General features: G+C 35.6%; 1 protein-coding gene across 1 annotated transcript in view; it reads right to left on the minus strand.

The window, feature by feature from the left end:
• Positions 1-10,610: 10,610 nt before the first annotated feature.
• The window catches only part of LOC147068709 (E3 ubiquitin-protein ligase UBR1-like), a gene marked incomplete at its 5' end in the record, with an annotated part of 38,731 nt that continues 23,166 nt past the window's right edge, over positions 10,611-26,175 (minus strand). The window contains 6 exons of the mRNA XM_085951877.1: positions 10,611-14,296; positions 14,400-14,581; positions 14,668-14,775; positions 14,977-15,114; positions 16,252-16,459; positions 17,780-17,926. Coding sequence (XP_085808003.1) covers positions 13,102-14,296; positions 14,400-14,581; positions 14,668-14,775; positions 14,977-15,114; positions 16,252-16,459; positions 17,780-17,926 — 1,978 coding nt within the window. The remainder of the gene's footprint in view (positions 14,297-14,399; positions 14,582-14,667; positions 14,776-14,976; positions 15,115-16,251; positions 16,460-17,779; positions 17,927-26,175) is intronic.

Here is a 26,175-nt window from a genome sequence, read left to right on the forward strand (position 1 = left end):
TTATATAATTTTGAAGCCTTATTATCCTTTATATTTGTTTTAAACATTTGATGACTGCGTAAAGTATTTTTATTACATAAAATAGTATTCTTTTAAACCTCTCGCTCTAATGCTTTAGAATATAGTCATATTTCAGTACATAAATGTGCAGTGGTATTAAGATTTTTACATTTATTAATTTTTAAACGCATTTATAAAACCATCAGTATAATTTATGTCGACATTATTATAGTGAAATATTTACGATAAAAAATTATATTGATAATCTCTGTGATCCCAAATTTGACAAGAATTAGGCATTTTATTATTCAAAAAATGGGCAAGATTAACACATTTGAAGATAATTCTAAAGATACTAATTATAAGCTATGTCTTTGACCATTCAAGTGTGATAAACATCCTACGAATAATGATTGCTTTATAATAATTATTGACCTAAGAATAAGGTAGTGTTTTTTTGAAATATGCCATTTCTTTTGGCATTCCCCAGTGGTTAAGCTACAACGTACGGCCATAGCCATAAATTGACAAACTATAATTGAAGTATGGAGTAAAATGATGTTAACGCGCGTATTTCAACATGTACTGTTAAAAAAAAATTTAAAAAAAAATCAGTTAGGTACATGTTCAAACACGCACGTTAACATCATTTTACTCCCTACTTCAATTATAGTTTGTCAATTTATGGCTACGGCCGTATGTTGTAGCTTAACTACTGGGGAATGCCAAAAGAAATAGCGTATTTCAAAAAAACACTACCTTATTCAGGTCAATAATTATTATAAAGCAATCATTATTCGTAGGATGTTTATCACACTTGAATGGTCAAAGACATAACTTATAATAAGTATCTTTAGAATTATCTTCAAATGTGTTAATCTTGCCCATTTTTTGAATAATAAAATGCCTAATTCTTGTGAGGATCACAGAGATTATCAATATAATTTGTTATCGTAAATATTTCACTATAATAATGTCGACATAAATTATACTGATGGTATTATAAATGCGTTTAAAAATTAATAGATGTAAAAAATCTTAACACCACTGCACATTTATGTACTGAAATACGACTATATTCTAAAACATTAGAGCGAGAGGTTTAAAAGAATACTGTTTTATGTAATTAAAATACTTTATGTAGTCATCAAATGTTTAAAATAAATATAAAGGATAATAAGGCTTCAAAATTATATAAATAGATTATCTACAACGTTTAAGGAATGTCCAGGATCATGCTTTGAAAATAGAAGAAAAGCTCCATTTTGACCCACGCTGAGCACGACCGCCCTAAAGATCTTCGCAAAAGTATGAACTTTTAATCTGTAACATACGAAGGTAGTGATACATAATCAACAGGCTTTTGTTGGTTTCTGTAGATATTAAATAAAAAACGGGCCGAACCGCAACCCTGATCTCTATAAACAATTGAATAAAACACCTGATCTGGTTCCCTGCTCAACTACGTTAATGTTTTATTCATGAGTAAAGGCCTTCGTCCGGTGCGTGAAAATCACTTACCGGGCGGAGGTGTAATTAAGATAGATTTTAAAGTATAAACGATGATGGATGAAAGAGATAATTTTAAGACTTAATATCTAATATATAAAAATTAATATTTGTGTGTTTGTGTGTTTGTTTGTTCGTATTTAATGCGCAGCCATACCGTTCATCCGATTGCGATAAAACTTTGTAAACTTATTGCTTGCACTTGCGGGAAGAGTATAGGCTATACTAATATATAAAAATGAATGTCTGTCTGTCTGTATGTCTGTCTGTCTGTGTGTCTGTCCCGTATGCGTTCCTATACCATTCATCCGATTGCAATGAAATTTTGGTAAGTGGTTGTATGCATACCCATAAAGGTTTCTGAATTAGAAAAATCATCATCTTCTTCTTCTTCTTCATTATATTTTCTTTTATTCGTATGGTTCCTATACCATTCATCCGATTACAATGAAATTTTGGTAAGTGGTTGTATGCACACCCATAAAGGTTTCTGAATTAGAAAAATCATCATCTTCTTCTTCTTCTTCATTCTATCTTCTTTTATTCGTATGGTTCCTATACCATTCATCTGATTGCAATGAAATTTTGGCAAGTGGTTGTATGCACACCCATGAAGGTTTCTAAATTAGAAAAATCATCATCTTCTTCTTCTTCTTCATTCTATCTTCTTTTATTCGTATGGTCCCTATACCATTTATCCGATTGCGATGAAACCTTCATCAGTTGTTGTGGTAACACCCGCAATGGTTTTTGAATTAATACAACCATCTTCTTCTTCTTCTTCTTCTTCTTCTTCTTCTATTCTATATTCTTCTATTCGTATGCGTTCCTATTCCATTCATCCGATTGCAATAAAATTTTCGTCAGTAATTGTGCCAACACCCGCAAAGGTTTCTGAATTAGTACAACTATCTTCTTCTTCTTCTTCTTCTTCATTCTATCTTCTTTTATTCGTATGGTCCCTATACCATTCATCCGATTGCAATGAAACCTTCATCAGTTATTGTGGTAACACCCGCAATGGTTTTTTAATTAGTACAACCATCTTCTTCTTCTTCTTCTTCTATTCTATATTCTTCTATTCGTATGCGTTCCTATTCTATTCATCCGATTGCAATAAAATTTTCGTTAGTAATTGTGCCTACACCCGCGAAGGTTTCTGAATTAGTACAACCATCTTCTTCTTCTTCTTCTTCATTCTATCTTCTTTTATTCGTATGGTCCCTATACCATTTATCCGATTGCGATGAAACCTTCGTCAGTTGTTGTGGTAACACCCGCAATGGTTTTTGAATTAGTACAACTATCTTCTTCTTCTTCTTCTTCTATTCTATATTCTTCTATTCGTATGCGTTTCTATTCCATTCATCCGATTGCAACAAATTTTTCATCAGTAATTGTGCCAACACCCACGAAGGTTTCTGAATTGGTACAACCATCTTCTTCTTCTATTCTATCTTCTATTCGTATGCGTTCCTATACCATTCATCCGATTGCAATGAAATTTTGATCAACTGTTGTGCTCACGCCGCAAAGGTCTCTGAATTGTTACAACTATTTTCTTTTTCTTCTATTCTATCTTCTTCTATTTGTATGCGTTCTTATACCATTCATCCGATTGCGATGAAATTTTGACCAGTTGTTGTGAGCACGCCCGCGAAGAGTTCTGAATTAGTACAACCATCTTCTTCTTCTTCTATTCGTATGCGTTCCTATACCATTCATCCGATTGCAATGAAACTTTGGTGAGTTGTTGTGCCCTTGCCCGCAAAGGTTTCTGAATTACTACAATCATCTTTTTCTTCTTCTATTTGTATGCGTTCTTATGCCATTCATCCGATTGTGATGAAATTTTGACCAGTTGTTGTGCGCAAGCCCGCGAAGGATTTTGAATTAGTACAACCATCTTCTTCTTCTTCTATTCGTATGCGTTCCTATACCATTAATCCGATTGCAATGAAACTTTGGTGAGTTGTCATGCGCATGCCCACGAAGGTTTCTGAATTATAAAATCATCTTCTTATACTATTCGTATGCGTTCCTATACCATTCATCCGATTGCGATGAAACTTTTGTCAGTTGTGTGCGGTTTCTAAATTATTATTATATAACATACAAAGTTTGTTGTTTGTTTGTTCCATCCAATTTTGATTTTTTTTTTACTACATATTTATAACATTAATAACGTTTTCATATTTTGGATTCGATATTAATTTAGTGTTCTTATGTTTGACCTTTACTCCTATTATAATTATTTTCATATTGCCATATTGTATTACACAGATATTTTAATATTAAAGAAATAATTACCTCTTATTATTTTTCAAATATCTAAGATAAATATAACCACGAAGCGACCCCGTGCGAAGCCGGGTACTTCAGCTAGTAATATATAAAATATAAGTATTCAAATCTAGTAAATTTTGCCGCGCATTGCGCAACGTTAAAATTTCGTAATAAACGTCGAGGTGATCCTCGTGATTCGCCAAAACAAAAAGATCATCCGATCGGATTTGGCCAATCACGAGAGTCCTTTTTACTGGTCGGCGTGGGTCCAGGGAATTTCAAAAGAAAAAAAAGTCAGTAAGCGTTCTTTAAAAAGAGGTGTACGGACCTGCGACTCTAATTGTAAAAACTAAATATATAAAACTGTAAAAAAGACTACAAAATAACCTTGTCCAACTAAAGATTAAAATATATAACTCTAAGACCCGCACAAGAAAGACTTTGTGGTTTTATTTAATTTAACAAACATAAATATATCCTTTTTTTGTGAATCCGGGGTTCGATAGACACCTGAGCTAGCCGCTGGAACCCCGGACATCTCAGTAGGTAATCAAAATAAATAACAGTTATACACCTGAGGCTTGTAATATATTTTCTATTGTTAATTTAATTCCAAGGTAGTCTATTGTTATATAATTATTCAATTAATGAATAATTAGCAGTTACACAGTGCGTAAGCCATAAGGCATTGGTCTTTCATCTGGGAGACCCGCATACCTACATGTACTTATGTATCTAATTTACAAGTATGACAATTTGGATTTGCCATTTTCTAAATAGATTTTATTAGAAATTGGGTACCTACCTATATAAATGCAGCAAATAGACTTACATGTTTGTTAATAATGCTAAAAATACTAATACATAATAGTGGCCAGTGGAGGCTGGTGGTCTTTAAAATAGCATTTTCTGGTAGTCCGCAATGGTTTACCTTCTATAAAGAGATATCTTCTTCTTTCACCCTGTCACGACCCAGCATAGGAGCATAGGGCAAGCACAAGTTTGCGCCACTTCCCTTGGTCCATCGCCAACTCTTGCGCCTCCCGCCATGTCAGACCTGCAGCACGTAGGTCGCTTTTGTGGCACTGCTGCAGGGTGAGGGTGGGCCGGCCATGGCAACGGAACTCTTGAGGCTGTGCCATAAGGGTACGAAGTGTCACACTCTTTGGCGGCATCAGGAACACGTGTCCTAGCCACGTAAAGGTCGTAAAGCGTCTCTTCATGATTACCTTAATCATCGAAGGCCATAAGCTAAAATAATATCTTAGTGTAAAATGACTGAAACGTCGAACTTCTCAGAAGGTAAATCAAATATGTCTTTGTTTATTTATTCTATTTCTTAAAAAAGTTTTTGAACAGTTAGAATGATTTAATATCAATAAAGAAATGTAAATGTCACTGTTTATGGCTTTACGCTCGGAACAATGCGTCAGCCAAACGTCTGGGGAATTCACTTTGTTAAAAGTGCATAGCAGTATGTTTATTTTTTAAATCTCACATTATTATTAATTTACGTGAAATTATAAAATGAACTAACATTACGTGGGTAATATTTATATTGTAAATCAACGTTCATTCGAACTCAATTTTATTTCTGATGTATTTATATGGCAAAATAAGTATGTTCCTCTTATATTATCGTTCTTATTTTATATTCAGCTACGACCTACTACTCATGTAGTGCTGTTGTGTTTTTTTTTTATTATATTGAATGTATTTGAGTGGTTTAAAAATAAATGCGGCAGTTCATATTTTCATAAAATGTTGGCGATTCATTAAATCTTAAATGTAAAAATGTTAAAAATAAACTCATCAACATTGTTATAAAACAGAAACTGGCGTTTTTGTTTCTAGAGTCCTAAATTTCGTGCGCCGATCATAAAGTGTGTAAAAATGCTACACAAAACGCTACTACAGGAACATTGGACCACGGTTTAAGAAGTATACAATAACCTCATTGTAATCCTGTGCAAACTGAAAATCTATTTGGATCGCAATCGCTTTGCGCTCATGAACGGAGTATTGTTCATAATACTGCTACATGTTCTACTTCCCGAAGTGAGTAATACACATATGAATAACAATGAAAAGTTGAGCGATGTCTTCAAAAATGCAAGCAGTGCGTAGCATTAGAGGATTAGTATTAGAGGAGCCGCCGCTGATAGTGGCAAGGGGTTGAGGTAGCTGGTAGGCTGTTAAGATTCGACATTAATAGTGTACACTAAACTTTGTCAGTTATACTTATTTGTTTTCATTTAACTAAGAATACAATATGCAGATGGTGCTAGTTAATTTTTAAAATTTAATTAAACCCTGCCCAACCAAACCATAATAGTTTAAGTATGCTATTAGCGATCCGACAAAAATAGTGCACACTTTTTTAGTCATATTTATTTGTTTTCGTTGAATTAAGAATAGGTCATAATATTATATTACACATGGTGTTAGATTTTTTATGAGTCATAATAATATATCACTTAGACAATTAGTTTTTATTAAGTTTTATAAAAAATATAACTAGGTAGTGATACACCCCTGTTACAGGCGGGCTTCTCCCGGTGTAAAATAATCATTTAGTAGTCATAAGTCGAAACGTAACCCTGACCTCTAGAAACGGCTTCATAAAACATCTAATCTGATTCCTTGCTCAACTAAGTAATTTTTTTATTCATAAGTAAAGGCCTTTGTCCGGTGTGTGAAAATCATATACTGGGCGGAAGTGTAATTAAGATAAATTTAATTTGACTTCAAAAAGTATAAATGATGATGGATGAGAGAGATAATTTTAAGACTAAATATAATTATGCATATATAATAAATTTTGCCGCGCTTGCCGGCAACATTTAAATTTCCACGCGCCTGAGCCGGGGTGGTCCTCGTGATTCGTCAAATCAAAAGCATCACGCGATAAAATTTGGCCAATCACAAGAGTCCTTTTTGCTGGACGGCGTGAGTACGCAAAATTTGAAAAAGAGAAAGAAGGTAGTGAGCGTCTGGTTTTCAAATCGTACGGACCTGACGACTACAACTGTAAAAATCCCAAATATAATTTGTAAAACTAAAAAATTAAGAAAATATAAGAAGACCACGTTACGAGCACGAAAGGCCGTGTTTTATTTATTCTCCTCAATTTAAAATCTTTTTTTGTGAACCCGGGGTTCGATGGACACCTGAGCTAGCCGCTGGAACCCCGGGTATCTCAGTAGGTACTTCAAATTAACTTTGTCCAATATTAAATATAAAGGTTTTGTTTTTTTTTATACAGGTTTCTACTCATGTGAATATGTAGTTATAATTTTTGAGCTAATTAGTAAACTGTAGTTTACGTAGTCCGTATGCGCAAGTACTTTACGTATTATTACAGAAATAAAAGACACAATTGACCTAATCTGTCCGAGTCCTTATTAAGTGACTCATTTCCCATGTCTAATTCAGAAGATTCCAAACTTGTTTGATTCATGCACGCAATCTTGCCAACTGCAGGATAATACATGTTTCCCCATACATTTTCTTACTGTGCACAGTAAATCTATGCACGTGTAAACGGGGTATTATAGTGCCTGTACGGATACTTGCACCAATAGTATTTTAATCTATCGCGATAACTTTTTATTTTATTGTCAATTCATAGTGGAAATACATTTATTAATTTAATTTAATAAAATGCAGATTTTTATCGTACATATTCCACTTTTATTAATTAATATCTGGAACGGTTTCACCCTCCTCTTATTGCCTCTTACCTCACCTATATTTCTGTTGAATATAGATATGATACCCCCAGGTTTTTAGGATAGGAGACCCCTTTTGGGCGGTGGGCGGCCGAAGCTATGAATGTCGCACCCACGATTCTCTTATAAAATAAACGACGTTGTCAAGTTTATCTCCGTCCGTTTTAATATGGGCTTGTTGAACCTCATAGACTACCCTCGTGAATAAATGAGAAGTATGTATGAATGTAAATGTAAATCCTTTGTCATGTAATTATGTAAATTATATCTACAAATTACTAGATGAATGAGATAAAAAGGTTGGTCACGCGAGATTAATATTAATAATCATGACTCGAAAGAAATATTTTTAGTTTTAAATCATATATATTAATATTTTGTTTGTAAGGATATCTGTTGCGTTTAGTTAGGTTCAAATATTTCAAAACAATACCTATCGCCCGGCAGATGCCTAATATTGTTTCTTTCGAACACGATTCTCAGAATTACTGTAGCTCACAACTACCTGGCTGGAATGTGAGCCGAACGACCCTTAGTAGGTAAAGGCCGAGGGTCCCGCCGCCGGCGAGAATGACAGAGGGGTGAGCATTGAAGGGTAGATTGAGAGACAGCGATAAAGCCGGGAAAAAGGGACATAGCCGCGACACGGTAGATGTCCGATATCGGGCAGGTCAGTAAGACGGGTCGTTGGTTGGCAGAGGTGGACAGGCGTCTCACTGTGAACCGACTCCGCGAATTTAAACTTTGTTGCTTTACCTACTTTTCAAACAATTTTTGTATCAATAGGAATAGACTCGGTCAGTCTATCTTCCACGTGTAGAAATCTATAAAAGTTCTACGCCGTAGCATTTGTGTGTGCTTGGCTACGTACCAACTTTTAATCTCAGTTCAGTGACGTGAATCGTGACTATTTATTTTTTTACGGATATACAAGGCGCCCAAACTAATTGTCTAAATAATTTCAAAATGCTATCTGCGGGTTGTATACTGGACTGACTCCATAAAAATAAATATGTGTAGCCTTGCGAATTCCTGCAAATAAAAATAAATAAACTTGTGTATAAACTTAATTAATGTTCCGCAAACTTTTGGTGAAATACCTACCGAGCGTTCATAGTGGTTTATTAATTAATTTAATAAATAAATAATTTTATAATCGTTTAGTGACCAACCAATCTCGAATGTGTATGTAGTTATAAACTATAAAACTTAATTGTGTTCTTTTGTATTGTAAATTGTGATTGTGTCTGTAAACTTTAATGTGAACAATAACCATTAAAAATCTTTTGACCATTCTGTCTATTAATTGGTGCGTTCGTCATTTTATCATCCTGTCATCCTGATTTTTCATGTCAACACACTTACCAACTGTCACCATCACACATATTATATGGACTCAACTGTCAACACACTTACCAACTGTCACCATCACACATATTATATGGACTCAACTGTCAACAGTGAACGCACGCACACTTAACCCCTTCAAATGACCCACTCTTGAAAACCAACACTTACTGAGCTAGACTGAAGAGTTGAAGGGGGCCGTGTATTTTGCACGGTTCGACCGCCGACACGCGACCATCTGTGTCTCAACATTGGGTCGTGGTAAAGAGCGAGCGTGGTGACTGCCGCGTCCTGACCGACGTGTCTGCCACTTTACCCGCCCTTTCCCAGATATGTTGCTGAGAGTCTGATAATACCTACCGTTTTACTGACGAGGTTCTGCATACAACTGTCCCAGAATACAAAATACTTTATTGCCTTCGTTAATCATGACATTCTCTCCTCAGTCCACCAACTTCTTGATTCTCTCTCTCTCTTCTTATTGATCTCTTTATTCTAATAATATTGTGTTTTTTTTATTTTCACTAGTCATGTTAAATAGGATTTATTAAATTAAATAAAATGCATGCACTTGTCCTTCACTGACACTCGTTACGGTGAACATCAGCTGGATCTAATAATTTTATTATTGTAACCAATAACAAACATTACCTCCAAAATTTTTTGGCTACACTGCCATTGACATTTAAAGTCTGAAAATATGCATAAAAATTGAATCTGTAAATCGTTCACGTTCCAGCTACACTGCGAAAACTTTACGGTGATGGGCGACGGCTTGGAGAACTAGTTCCCCTCCTCTCGCGTTTCAGTATTCATTCCCCTCACCTTGAACGCATTTGACGTTTCTTATAAGTGCGCGGTATCAATCATTTAGACGTGTTAATGGCAGAAGTTTTGAAAAGTGACAGCAGGAAGTTTATAAATCATCTTATCTCCTACTGTGAAGAACAAAAACGACAAAATAGCCTCATTCGGCTCTTCAACAACGTTATCGAAAGAGTTACCACGATGACAGCTACAAAACACACTTAAAATTTTAATGTTGCCATATAAAATTTATAATCAAGTTTGTTTAAGTTAAAATAAGTTATTGGGAAAAAATGAATACCATTATTTGAAATTTGCTAAAATATATCCCTATTTAAGGAAGTGGGAAATAATATCTTCTAATCCTGGCAATACTCACAATATTTCGAAATCGAAAACCATTGATAAGATCAATACGAGCGCTGCCGCCAGGTCTCACGTTTAAAGTTTTCGGTCTATAAATTTAGTACGTCATAGGTTCGCCAACCCCGGTGTAATGTTTCAATAAAAACTTTTATAAAAATAAAATGCGGCCCTCAGAGCGATTGTTATTTTATATTTAAGGCTGGTTTTCCAGTGACACTGACTGTCAGTCCTGACTCGACCTAGTCTCTAAAAGTTTAATATGCTTGTCAAAATTTTTGCCGTGTATTACTTATGGAAAAAAAAGACAACGGCTCATTTTGACTACTCATCGTAATGTACGCTCAGCGTCACTGCAACGCACATTGGCAGAGAAGGCGCGTATGGTCGGCGCCGACGCTACTTAGCACTGAGCAATCAGCTTTATTAGGAAACACTACATTGTGATAATAGATATTCACCGATCAGCGCCAACGGTCAGCGTGACTGGAAAATCAGCCTAAATGTTGCTATGAGCTTGATCATCCCCTACATATTCAAATAAAACACTAATTATTTTTTTAGATGAAATTTATTTAGGAATACTTTTATTTTATAAGCAGTTTATTGCAAATGAAAACACTTTTGTTATTCTTTATTAATAAATAATTTAGTTTTTTATCACATTATATAAAACGCTATATACAGCACGACAAACTGTAAATGCGTTATCCAAATCAAGTAGTTAACACATTTCGGCTTCCATAATAATATAACAAAAATCACAAGTCATCAGTTATTAATAACATTAACTGAAAAATAAAATCCATAAAGCAATATCTAGAATTGACTACAGAAAAAAAAAACTACAAATACAACATGGCGCGTCCCCATCAGTCAACAGTAAAAATAAAATATCCAATTTATCGCTCACTCTTTTTTATTACCTAGTTAAAAAAATAAAATTGAAAGCTAATGTTAAAAGTATTTTATATTCGTCATACTGAATGGTATCTAGGTTAGAAGACTCCGGACATGGGTTAAAAAATATTTCACATGGGATAATAGAATTTTTAATCGCTTAAAACTTCATGTAGGACGAGAACAAGTTTAGATGTCAGTGTTATTCGGAAAAAAAAAGATTAAAAATCAATCACGTTTTCAGTGAGAGTAAGAAATATAGACATGATTTTATGTATAATCTGCATATATTTATAATTCTTTATAAAAATTAAATCCATTCCGAAAATTGAAATAGCTCTACAAGTTGAATTGAATCGACATTTCAGGATTCGCTTTAGAGATTCTTTCAAAACACACTATGGCGTGTGTACAATTATACAATTTAATAATCTATTTTGCAAGTAGTTCAGACAAAATTCTTACATGAATTGTACAACGATGGATTTATAAAGTTGAATGAATTGATCACAGGTACTTACTTCTATTTGAGATATGTATATAGGGTATAACGAATTTAATTAAAATAATTATTTCTGAATTAATTAAAAAATAACAATTCATTACATACAAAGAATGACAAGATTATTTAAAACAGAAGGCTTCGCATACTAGCAGTACTCACAACATATCTACTAATATTAATATTATAGTATAGATATTATATAAAGCAATGTTATAAAACTATGAAATCAAAACTTCTCGCATCTATTTTTTCGCACAAGGAGTGTTTAAAATTAATATTAAACCATTATACACGCCATATAGAACTACAATTTTACTAGTTATCTAGTTATCACTAGTTTTGAAAGGTTACGTGAAATCAAATTACCATTAAACATAAAAAATATATTATATTTTCACTGAATGTTCAAGAGAATGCACCTCGTTATCTTCAGAATAATTAATATTTAAATGATTTTAATCTACAGCGCCGTGTATAAATTGGCAATTATATTTTGATTTTGCCTAACGAAATAAAATCTCTTTAGTATTTTGTCAAAATATAGCCTATAAAAGTTTTTAAGCCTTCATTATAATACAATACATACTCAGTACACCGCACTTGACGAGTGTCCGAGACCTCAAACATAAATGAGGTTATTTTATAAATCGTTTCTTAATTGAACCGGTGTTATTGTGGTAGAGCTCCGTTACAACGGTGAAAAACCAACTTCTGAAACTGTAAAACAGACAGATAGTCCGTTTCTCGCATCATTCATTAGTACATTATTAATATCCGTCAATGAACACATATTTCTTCTAGCGTAATCAAAATTCCTATTGTTACCGAATCTTTTCTGTCAGTACAGTACCTGTAGGTATAATAATTAGTACAGGTGTAATGTAATACCGTTTAATATTTAACTTCATAATACAATAATCATCCCGTCACTAGAGTGACTCATTAAATTAATAACATTAAAATACATATAATTTGTCAAAAATAGACTTAAACACCTATTACCTACAGCTCCAACAGCACAATTTGTAATCAGAAACACCAAAATTGTGTTATTTTACCCTACCGAAACATTTAAGGAATCATTATGAAATCAAACTTGAGTTCAATTCTATGTAGTGTTGTTCAGTTCAGGAAGTAGGTATGTTATATCTTTAAAAATCGACATACTAATGGTTTAGTCATGTGCATTATTCTCAAAGAGATTATTTTACATAATATTATATCATAACAATACAAAAACAACGTAATGAATTGGAACTTAATTTTTTTCAATATTCTTGAAACATGACAGCGACTCAGTAGGGTATGTATAAAATAATTTGAGGTATATTTTCTGTTCACTTCGAGATCACTCCATGTCACTGTTTGCGAAACTACAAATCGAAGCGGCCAGGTTTAGAAATGGACTCTAATTATACGAATAGCTCTGACGAGAATCTCTTTCGACGGACAGAGGTGCCGGGCAGGCGAATTGATTTCGATTTCTGACTCGATTGAATTTCTCCAAGCAGAGAAGACTGCGCCCGGTTTGACGTGCACAGTTCAATGCTTTCAGTCAAACGGGCGGGGTCCACGAAATGAAAGCGGACAGGGTGAAACAGTAGTCACTTAAAATTTGCACATCCCAATAGAGGACGGAGCGGGAGGGGAAGCCTAAAGATGGTGCCAAGTGGTGGTCATGAGATTAGTGCTGGACTCTATGGAGCGAGCGATCTCTTCGTGGATGCCGTGGCTGAGCCAGAGCATCCGCAGCTTGGCGTACGTGTCCCGGCAGAGGCGGAGCGGATTGCCTCTCCTTAGACCCTGGTCCGTCTCGCCGTACTGGTCCACGTAGGGTGGTGACACCACACAGCCCTTGGAAGGTGCAGCCAATAGGAGAACCTCGCACTCCCGCACCCTGAGGAAGACGCCGACACCTGCCCCGCACGTGTGTGCATGGAAGGTACATGCGCCCACCAAGTTCTTGTTGAGCTCCGTCTGGCAGCAGTAGCTTTGAGAGCAGAGCATCTCGCCGCACACCAGGCACATGGTGGGGTTCCGCGAGTCCTCCCGGTCTGAGTTGGGGCACGTGAAGAGGGAGACAGCATTGATGAGCTCGCTGTAGTCATCGGGCAGTGCCACCAGAGCAGCGGGTAGGCGAGGCTCCCGCGGCACCCACCCTGCCGTTGATCGGTCTGCCAGGTAACGCCCAACATCCGGGTGCGATGCCCAGCCCGCCGCCAAGTTTCCACACAGTTCTGAGTCAAAGATGGCATCAAAAGAGTCTGGCAGGCCGAGGTAGGCGCACATATTTTCAAAAGTGTCACCGCCTGGCTCCTCCAGGGCCGGTGCAGCGGGAACGTCTGTGAGGAAACGGAAGAACAAGCAGCATGCCCTCAGGAACGAGTGGCAGCCAACCTTAACGGTGTCCCACGCAGCACGGCAGTCCAGTTCTGGGACATTCGCCTCCCCGAGAATCCTCGCCAGCGCACTTGGCAGTGTGTCGCAGTTCTCCAACTTGACAGCATGTGACGTCTCAAACTCCTCGTCCTCCATCCGGCGGGCGAGGGAGCATCCTCCAAAGTCAGAGGTCACGATAACCTTGGTTATGTGCGCTAGTAAGACCAGTTTGAGGGCGTGCAGCCCCATGATGGGGTGGATGGGAGCACAGCTGCTCTGACGGCCATCCACGAAGAGGCCAGGTAGCGACATGACCACTGACAGCAGGTAGCCGAGGGAATCCCACTCCAGCACTGAGACTGGCCGTTCCCCAGTGGCAGGCGTGCCCAGTAATGGAGACAGCAGCTGGAGGGCGTAGCTGCTCACTACCTCTTGTTTTTTGCATGCCGATCCTATGGTGCCCACTATCCTGTAAATTGAAACAGCGCATGTCACATTATTTTGTCTCCCTCAGAAACTACAACCGTTCATAAGTAATACTGAAAAGGCTATTCAAGCTTGAGTCAATTTACCTGATCAAAGCCTGTAAACAGTCCCTGTGCCGGCAGGAAAGGTGACCGAGTAACGGGCGCTCCGTGGCATCAGCCTGCGCTTCGATGGACAGTAGCGTGTAAGCTGTGCCCGACCAAGCCACCATCACCGAGCGTGGATCAGCCGCATGGTGGTTCACGCCTAGTCCTCGGGTGTACATAGCCTTAAGACAAAGCGAATGTTAGATTATTTACACACCAGACACCTTACATAATATTTATTCATCAAACAGTTGATAGATATACTTACGGATGAAAATAATTGTATGAGTTCTTTGTGCTCCTCAGAAAAACTGGGACCATCAGTCGGAAATAGGGAGGAGAATTTATCTCCAGTGTCACCCATTTCTTTCACAACCTGTAGAATAAAAATAACTCAATTATTGAAATGTTAATGTCACACGGTCAAAGTTAATTAACTAAATACTCAAGCGAGAAACAAATAAAATTTATGATTTTTGTTTATGTGTAACAATATCACTAACGCGATGGTTATTCTAAATTTCAAAATAAATATTTCTAATGTCATAAACAAGATATTGACAATATTGAGTGTTACCTGTTGCACGTGGCAAGAGTAGTACATGGTGGAGACTGGGGATTGCGGGGGAGGCGATGCGGCACTGGGTTCTAATTTAGCGTGGCAATGCAACTCCGTGCAAGTCTCATTGCATTGGTGAGCAGGACTTTGCAATACCTGCAACAAATACGTCAACTAGATAATCGATCCATTAATCTTCCTTTACAATATGGATGGAATTGGAGGAAAGTTTTGCAATGGTGTACAATGTACATGATTTTTTCAATTTTCCTACTGAATATAAAATTTCTTCATTCATCAAATAAAGAACTATATAAACCACAATCTTGAAAATGTAAGTACAGTCGAACTCGGTTATTACGATCACGGATATAGCGAGATCTCGGATGTAACGAGGAAACATTCGTTGATATTTTAGTTTATGATTTTCTCCATACATTTATTCACTTACTTATTGGTTATACCGAGCTAAAATATCGTCAAAATTTTTCTTAAAACTGTTAATGTGTCGATTGTTTAAAAACATTTCGACCCTAAGCAATAAAATCCGACCGGACAGGATGCCGCCGGGATCAAATTACGTTTATGACACTAGTTAAGTGTCTAAGTACTTACCTAATTGGTGTTTTCGCCGACAATATTGAAAAAGTATCCACGCATATGGTTGAAATTGCATGTAAAAAATCCAAGGTTTGTGAAGACAGTAGGTACCTACCAGCGTTCATTACATCAAATAACTTCTTTTGTAGTTTATGAATGCCATGCTTGTTTCGGGGAAAAATTCTAATTGTGTATTTTTGTTTGAATTGCGACTTTTTGTGTTATGTGACCGCTCATTTAAAAATACCTATTCTCCGATATAACGAGTAACGCTTATAACGAGCAAATTAAGTCGATCCCATCTTCCTCGTAATAACCAAGTTCGACTGTACGATAGTTACTACCGTATTGACTTTTATATATTAATTGACACATCAGCAGATGACTATTTTAATGAAATGGTTGTTAGCCATTCGCCTACTGAATCAAACGCAAATTGAAAGAACATGCATTTTTTGTGCGAAACCGCAGGATTAAACCTACGACCCACAGCTTCGTAGACAGCCACTCTACCAACCAGGCCAGTGTGGGTACAGTAAAAAGAGTAGCTCAATTCATAAGAGCTACATATTCCTGCTCTCTATTTTTTAAATCTTGGTATGATTACAGAAATTAATGTACCTAAGGCGAATAAAATAAGAAAATTTTAACTGCACCAATATATAATGGCAGAAATATGACTACAGCACTAACCTTGAGTTTCAAAACAGTTTGTAGTCCAGCAATCCAATCCTGGAAGTCTATGGGAGTCTCTTCAATGTCGGCAGCGGACGGGTTGGGCAGCATCGTGGCGAGAGAAGGTTGAAGTGGTAGCACCGTGTTTGAGAGACACTCGCACAGCGGACATAGGAATTCCTGCTTTTCAATGTTGAATGAGGCGGGCTGACGTAATCGGTATGGTCTGGAAATATTAAACAAGTTTAATAGACAAGCCTACCGCACAACTTCTACTGACGCGCTTGCCGTACTTGCAGGGGTGCTACCCCTTGATCTACACGTCCAAGTCAGAGGATCGATCACCCTTCTCTTGAGGGGGATCAGCACCACACTCGCCGATATTCATCTGACACCACTGCAGAGATCCGAGGACGTTCCTTACAGGAAGACTGTAAGCGACATTGACCGCATATGCGGCATAGCAGGCGAGGTGGTCGGCATCCCCCAAGGGACATGACACTTACCGTTTTTTTCTAGACGTATTCTGCAGGCACCAAACTTGAAGACTACAACCTTCACACTAGATTAGCCAGTTCCTCACCGGCCATGGCAACTTTGCCGCCAAACTCCACGAGTTCGACTTGTATCATCAGCCCGTGCGGCTCCGTTTCGGGACGGAATGAGCACGTAAAATCTCTTCTTTCAGACACGTTTATAGCGTCCTGGAAGGCAGCCGTACATATCCACGGCTGTACATACATGACGGGTGGTGGTGGGAACCTAGCTAGCTCTTTCTTTTAAAAGAAACCACAAATTTACTCGTATTTTTTTCATTATTTTTGTTGTATATCGTTATGCCTTTATTTATACATATTGAATAATATCAAAAGAATACATTTTTTTTGATAATGTATTTAACATTAATTTTTAGATGCGAAAATAACAAAACTTGGATATTATAACACAGAATGACTGTCCATTATGATAAAAAAATACATTTTAATACATAATTTGTGTAACAACTTTAAATAAATCAAGTATCAATTTTTTGCCTGAAAATTTAAAACCCAATAATGTTGTGTCTTCAAGAAAACACTGCATGTGAAATGTGGTAGGGGCTTCCTTTAACAATATTTATCAACAGTTAAAATCGCAGGGTCAATGTCACGATTGTATTTAATGCAATCGTTGGAATCAAATCAAAAGTTAAGTTTCTTGGGTTTATTGAATTTAATACCTTGTTTACACATGCTTGGATTTACTGCTGACAGTACGTATTATCACGGCCGTAACAAGAAAATCTACGGGTAAACATATTGTATTATCCTGCATTTGCAAGATTGCATACATGAATCAAAAATTCAGTTTTTTTACTAGTGTACCTATTTAAAATTTAACCCTTTACGTAGAATCATATGAAACTGATGATAAAAAACAAAGTCAGATAATCAGGGTCCGGATAACGGAGGTTCTTCTGTAGTTGCCACATTATTTACTCTCCCTTCTAATTTTACAATTACTGACAACATTCGATGGAATTTTATTATAATGCAAAATTAATTACCTTCTATTTTCTCTGAGTATAACATTGTCATAGTATTTCTGCCAACATAGACCGTGCATGACGTGCCCGCACGTGGAGACGTGAGGAGCGGTTCCTAATATAGATGGGAGCCACGGCACATCTAATACGGGAGGCATAGCAATATTCCTGTTCAATTACAAAACATTCATGATTAGTAATACAGTTGAATCTTAATTTGCCGGGAATGTGATACCGTGATAGATGAAATAGAAAGAAAGAAACTTCCACCATCCCTCTCACACTTAAAACGATTACATTCACGGTATATATCTCAACGGTCTTGTAAAACAAGTAGAGGAAGGACAGATTCTTCTGGCATTGTGGCCACGACACAATCACTTTGCAACGGTGTTGGTGTTATTTGAAAGTAATTATAGTGAACGATGACCTTATACGGAGAATGAATTTCGACAACGTGAAATCAACAAGTGATTTAACCCTTAACACTCGAGTGCCGCCATATCGGCGGCATTAGAAGTTTGCCGTATTACTCGAGTGCCGCCGTAGCGGCGGCACCGCTTCTAAAGTCATTTTTTGTAATATTTTCATAAATTTTTATAATGCGATTTCAATCAAGTTAGAATGAATAATAATAGGTTATTACATTTAACTGAGAAAGAAGTCGGCAAAAGAATACTGCGTGCCTAATTTCAACATAGTATTTTTATCGGAATCTTCTCTTTTTTTATTCGTAGGTCGTCGCTTGCAAGCAATGTTTTTTGTCACATAAATTTTATTTATTGAACGTTCCCAGACTAGAGTGAAGTGTTTGTCACGCATGATTTTGAAGTGTGTTTATATTTTTTATTGGTTCTCGCTTGCGCAGGGGCGTCTCGTATAGTTTACAGTTTTATATTTGAATACTGTTTTTGATGACAATACTTACTAGTATATTATGCCGATTCGGAACCTATATAATGTGAAATACTCTAATGAGTCAAATGAAAATTATTACGTATCGATTTATTATTTTTTGAGAAATCTTTTGATAATGTGTACCGCACTGGGAATGAGTTGTTATGAGCCCGAAACTAATTTAGGAAATTTACGAGACAGCCGCTTATATTACAAGTGTATTTGAAGGCAATTCATTTGTATCATATTTACAGTCATAATGGACGATTTACACTTTATAGCCAGTTCTCTACATACCTCTATTTCATTACGATTCTGTGATAAGCCAGGATTACATATTGGAGATTGCTTTGTGAAATACCACACAATGAAGAATTATAAATAAACTAAAAATAAGTACAGTATATTCATTATAAATTTATTTTACAGAATAAAAAAAAAAAAATTTTTTTTACATTTTTTTCACCAATTAAATGTTTTATATTGAAATTATGCTTTGTGCGGGAAAGTCTCGAGTGGGTGGTATGTACCTATAAAAAAAATTTCGAGTGGAAAAGGTTAACATACATAATTTTGAAAAACACTTCTGAGAAAATATATTATAACCAATAGAAAAAATCTTTTTGAAAAAATTAAGACACCCGGCAGGAATCGAACCTGCATCTCTTGGGTTTACGCCCCAGTCCGCACATTGTCCACTATACTACTAGGTGACATACTAATTACGACAAATTTTAACTATTGGCCCTTTTTTATAATACCTGCTCATCAACACTCTTCCAAATCAAGCTAATATTGGCAATCGGTTTTTGTTTATTAAATCAAAGTAGGTACCTACTACTTTAATTACTAACTGACGTCACGGATCTCTCCAATATTTTATGATGTAACTTTAATCGAACTTGCTAATAAATTTTAATGAACTATTTCTTTTATTCAACGAATGATTCACAAGATTTAAGAATGTACCATTCAAATTATTGTAATTAGATTGTACAATAATTAGAATGGTACATTCTTAACCTTTCCCTTACCATGATAAAAAAATTACGCCCGTTCCCATGCCGTCCACTCAGTGTCCCGATAGAAATTTGGCATTTTAAGGCATTTTAAAAGCTAATTGATTGCTTCAAAAGGTAAAGTATGTTTTTAAATACTGTTTAGTCATCGTTTAACATTTTATTCTGTGTATATTACATGCAATTATCTTATAATCGTGTATAATATCGGACATCGATAAAAGTACGTCATATCTAAGCCACGGCGTGTCTCGGTCTGTTTTAAATGGAACAACCAACATACGCTGCCATTTCACGGAGAGTGGGGGTGGCTAATTCATCCGAAGCGAACGAGGGATGTTATTAGGTAGGATAACATCTGTGTGGACTTGCGTTATCACGTTCACCACATAAAATAATAGTTATAATTTTGCAATATCGATTCCCTATATAATTTTAAAACACTGTGATCTTATTGTATCATGTTATTAAGTATTTTTAAAAATCGTATTTTAAAACACATTAAAATAATATACTTACATAAGAACAATTAATCAAGAAAAATACTCCGATTGATCGTATAGTTTCCACTAAATATATTTTAATATCATGTTTCTTATGCTGAAATAATACACATTAATAAATATAAATAACTACGCTACTTGAACTTATACGCACGTATTAAGTCTATACCTCTAAGACTTTAGATATATCTTACCTACTTTTAGATAATTTCCCTAGTATATAAAAAAAATACTTATAATTTTGCAATATCGATTCCCTGATTATAATCTATAATATAAAAATGAATATTTGTTAGTTTGTTTGTTCGTTTTTTTATGCGCTGCCATACCGTTCATCCGATTGCGATAAAACTTTGTCAACTTATTGCTTGCACTTGCGCGCAGATTATAGACTATATCTTATACATACAAATGAAAGTCTGTCTGACATATGCGTTCCTATACCATTCATCCGATTGCGACGAAATTTTGGTGAATTGATGTGTGCACTACGGGTGCGAGTCATAGACGCTAAATGTAAAAGCAGCTGAAATGGTGGATTGCTTTGAGAGAAAGATCCTTAGGCGGATATACGGACCCATGAATGATGATGGGGAGTGGAGAATTAGGTACAACACGGAACTATACCGCTTATACCAAGATTCAAAACTCTCCAACTTCATAAAACTCCAGAGGCTAAACTGGGCAGGCCATGTCCAGCGCATGCCTGAGTCACGGATACCGAAGAAGATCCTCGAAGGAAACCCAGGAGGAAAAAGGCCAGTGGGAAAGCCACGCACACGATGGCGTGATAATGTTACAAAAGATGCCAACCAGATACTAAAAATCAGGAACTGGAAAAGACGTGCGGAGGACCGTTCCGGCTGGAGGATAGCGGTGGAGGAGGCCAGGGCTCGACTTGAGCTGTAGCGTCATCGAAGAAGAAGAAGATGTGTGCACACCCACAAAGGTTTCTGAATTAGAAAAACTATCTTCTTCTTCTTCATTATATCTTCTTTTATTCATATGGTTCCTATACCATTCATCGGATTGCGATGAAACCTTCGCCAGTTGTTGTGGCAACACCCGCAAAGGTTTCTGAATCAGTACAACCATCTTCTTCTTCTTCGTCGTCTTCATTCTATATTCTTTTATTCTTATGATTCCTATACCATTCGTCCGATTGCAATGAAACTTGCGTCAGTTGTTGTGCCGACACCTGCGAATGTTTCTGAATTAGTACAACAATTTTCTTCAACCTTTTTTTCTATTCTATCTTCTTCTATTCGTATGCGTTCTTATACCATTCATCCGATTGCGATGAAATTTTGATCAGTTGTTGTGCGCATGCCCGCGAAGATTACTGAATTAGAAAAACCATCTTCTTCGTTATATCTTCTTTTATTCGCATGGTTCCCATACCATTCATCGGATTGCGATGAAACCTTCGTCAGTTGTTGTGGTAACACCTGCAAAGGTTTATGATTTAGTACAACTATTTTCTTCCTCTTCTATTCATATGCGTTCTTATACCATTCATCCGAATGCGATGAAATTTTGATCAGTTGTTGTGCGCATGCCCGCGAAGATCTCTGAACTAGAAAAATCATCTTCTTCTTCTTCATCATATCTTCTTTTATTCATATGGTTCCTATACCATTCATCCGATTGCGATAAAACCTTCGTTAGTTGTTGTGTTAACACCTGAAAAGGTTTCTTAATTAGAACAACCATTTTCTTTTTCTTCTTCATTCTATCTTCATTTATTTTATATAGTTCCTATACCATTCATCCGATTGCGATTAAATTTTGGTGAGTTGTTGTGTGCACACCCGCAAAGGTTTCTGAATTAGAAAAACTATCTCTTCTTCTTCATTATATCTTCTTTTATTCATATGGTTCCTATACCATTCATCGGATTGCGATGAAACCTTCGTCAGTTGTTGTGCTAACACACGCAAAGGTTTCTGAATTAGTACAACCATCTTCTTCTTCTTCATCGTCTTTATTCTATATCCTTTTATTCGTATGATTCCTATACCATTCGTCCGATTGGAATGAAACTTTCGTCAATTGTTGTGCCCACACCTACAAAGGTTTCTGAATTAGTACAACAATATTTTTCCTCTTCTTCTATTCGTATGCGTACCTATTCCATTCATCCGATTTTAATAAAACTTTCGTCAGTAATTGTGCCAACACCCGCGAAGGTTTCTAAATTAGTACAATTATCTTCTTCTTCTTCTTCTTCTATTCGTATGCGTTCTTATAACATTCATCAGATTGCGATGAAATTTTTCTCAGTTGTTGTTCGCACACCTGGGATGGTTAGTATTATATAAAATACAAAGTTTGTTGTTTGTTTGTTCCATCCAATTTTGAATTTTTTACTACATATTAATACTATTAACCCTTTCTAAGCGTTACGAATCCCGACTTAGTACAACAGTGCGCGTTGTGATTTCAAGCATCAATAAATCGTAATAAATGTCAGTCAAACATACACAAATAGAGTAGTAAAAAATCGGAGTCAAGTTCAAAAATGATTATGACAGAACCTAATATTTTATGTGACTCTAAAAATAAACATTCGTCGCCTAAATCTGATAAGAAATCACGAACAAGACTTCTTCATTGAAAAAATGCCAGCTTACTCGAGCGGCGCCATGACACTTACGAAATGGTGCTGGACTAATGCGTCGATGACAGATTAACAAGTGTAAGAACAGTTCAGTATTCTTATAGTCTACCGGCTACCATTTCGACAAATATGTCATACACATAATGAATAATAATATGGTTTATGACTTTTATGAGCATTTTTGTTGAGTGTGTTGAAAAAATATCAGTCATAAATAACTCATTTTTATAGCATCCAGGACATCTCAAACTGTGTAACTTTTGTTTGAACTCGCATACACATTGCAGCACTGCAGGCCGAGTATAAATAAATCATCCTTGAGAACTACTGGCTATTTGAGAGTGATGTACTTACCACCAGTGCCTGGTTTGTACCTACCATTGACCCCGAACTGAATGGAATCGAATGACACATAGTTTATATAACAAAATGGTTTATTTTTCGAATACCTATTACAATTCGTAAAATATTAAATTTCAAACACTTTTTGCACTTCTAAATGCTTTATAGTCACCACAATTTTATTTTCAAGTTCATTTGTTTTTTTTTATTATATTACTTCAATAACCTGGTACTAGAATAGGTAATCTCTTATTTTATTATAATGACGTGATAGTAAGTAACTCGAGTTATTTTCGACTATAAATATAAGAAGAATTCTACATAAAAAAAATAGTAGTCATGAATCAAACCCTTTTGAATAGTATTACGAAAAAAATAATTCTCAAGTGTCTGTCTCACACCAGCAGACGATGATTTGCCGCGCAGTGTATAAAAATTCAGTAGCGCGGGACCTGGTGTTTGCGTAATACGACAATTTCCGCATTTATGCGGGAACGGGCGTCTGAGTGTTCGTGTCTTTTCTTTATAAATGGCTGATAACTAGGGTAAATAAATAATTTTTGTCTGTTTCACCTAATACTATAACCAGAAAATAGTATTTAAAAATGTTAATCAATGATAAACAAAGAGACATATTAAATCGCGGACTTCTAGGTATATTTAAATGACACCTGGTTCAAATTATTTTCCGAAACTATAAACTCGCGGATAATATACTGGCAGATAGGCGAATGAATGCAATCTCCAAAAGCATTCCTTTTGTAAAAATATTTTGTAAATTCACTTTGATCAATGTAACTTTCGAATATTCTATTTAACAGTTTACGCACCAAATAGTTTTTCAATCACTAAAAAACAATATAACTTATTATATCGCAAACTCGTATCGTTACAAACACGTCAGTCAAATGTCTTCGGCGCACATGCACTAAGAAGCGATAAGACACTATATACGCGGCAAATTTGAATTGGCCCGATGACTGATATATTTTTATTCAAGACACGCTCCCGAAAAATATTTATTTAAATTAGATAGAACAAAAGTTTAGGCTATCCATTGACAGATGTCAAGAGAAGGATGATTTTTGAATAAATTAAATCAATATTCGAATTATTCGCGCCTGGCGGAAAGCAGTACTAGGCAAACGAAAATCGAAATGACTTTAGTCAGCTGACGCGCGGATGACTCGCGCGTATAGGCTGACTAAAGTCAGTTGCCGCGTTAGAAAGGTTAATAACGTTTGCATATTTTGGATTCGATTTTAATTTACAGTTCTTTTGTTTGACCTTTACTCCTATTAGAATTACTTTCATATTGTATTACACAGATATTTTAATATTAAAAAGATAATTTCATTATTATTTTTTAAATATCTAAGGTAAATGTATCCACTAAGCGACCCTGTGCGAAGCCGGGTATCTCACCTATAATATAATTTCAAAACACGTTAAATATTTATATAAGAATAATTAAAAACAAAAATAATTCAATCTTATAGTTTCCACTAAAATTATTTAATGTTATGTTTATTATGCTGAAATAATTACACATAATAAAAATTAAATCACTACGCTATGTGTACCTATACGCATGTAGTAAGTCTATAATATACCCACCTTTCGAGAATTTCATAACAAGAGGTTTTCTAGTCTATGTTAAAATAAATATATTGTATCTCCATAAAAATGTACTTTCATACATATTATATATTGCCAAACTGGTAGGTGCGCAGTGTTGCGAAGGTAGGCACGAAAAGTTTTACACAAATAAAGCCACGTCATGATTGCAGTTTGCAAATAAAGTTTATAAAACAGCCGCTAGTTATAAACTACATAAAAACAGTCCTAAAAAACGTTGTTTGTTAAACTGTCTGAAGATAATATGTAGACTAATTTTTTAATACCTCACTTCTATACTATTGTTGAGTGTGCTGGCTATCTCGTGAAAAAATGATATACAAGGATCAAATCATAATATTGAAATTTGAGGCAAATTTGTTAACGAATGATAACTGTTGTTAAATTTGTCTATTTAGTTAAAATTAAAAAAAAGTGAATAAATCAATGCAAGGACCACTAATGCATTGACTGATTTAAAAAGACAAAGTGAAGGCATACATAAAAAATTGGAGCTTTGGAAATCAAAATTTAAAAAAAAAATCGTCATGTTTCCACTTTTAAATGATTTTGCGCCAGATATATTGAAGCAAACAAAAATCTATTTACTGAGCGTTATGATAGTTTGCTAATGCACTTTCCCCATTATTTATTTCACAAATTTACTCTAATAGTAAAAAAATCATTTGATTTCAAAACTATGATATATTAAATATGTAGGTAGTTGTACGTTTGATGTGATACCTATATCATGAGTGATATATGTAATGATAACTCCCGTGTATGTGTATAATTTAGGAAACACTACATTATAGTACCACACTGCCCTTAACCTCAGAGATAGGTAGGTGGGCCCGACAAATATCCTGGCCTAGGGGCTCGCTTTTCGCAAAATCTTTTTTAAACATCCATCGCATGAAAAATAAATTAATTTAAATAAGTATAAGTAGTAATATAAGTAGTAAAACCTTGTTTATTATTTATATATTTAAGTTTTCTTTATTTTTGTATTAGTGCCTACATTTTTGACTATTTAAAAAGGTGTCTGAATTATTTAATGAAATAAAGGGGGGAGGCGCCAAGTTTCATTTTTTTTTAAAAAGGAGGCGTAATAACATTAAGTTTGGAAATCACTGATGTATTTGATAGGAACCGTAATTTAATACTTGTGTATTTTTGTAGATACTAAACATTATACTTACCTACATATAATAAAACAATCATTAGATTTACTTAGGTGGAAGATAACGGTGTGAAAGACCCCTTACTTCAAAAATTGTACTGAATTCCACACCACCGTGGAGGTACAGTTAAATTGCGGGTTTTTTTAAATCTGTGGTTTTCCCATTACGACTATTTCATTGTACTACGTTTTAACTTAATTTTCTAAGCATAACATATTATACAAACTACAAATGA

This window comes from Rhyacophila brunnea, unplaced genomic scaffold (genome assembly GCF_057557595.1).
Source record: "Rhyacophila brunnea isolate RB1 unplaced genomic scaffold, BYU_Rbru_1.0 scaffold_267, whole genome shotgun sequence".
Classification (NCBI taxonomy): domain Eukaryota; kingdom Metazoa; phylum Arthropoda; class Insecta; order Trichoptera; family Rhyacophilidae; genus Rhyacophila; species Rhyacophila brunnea.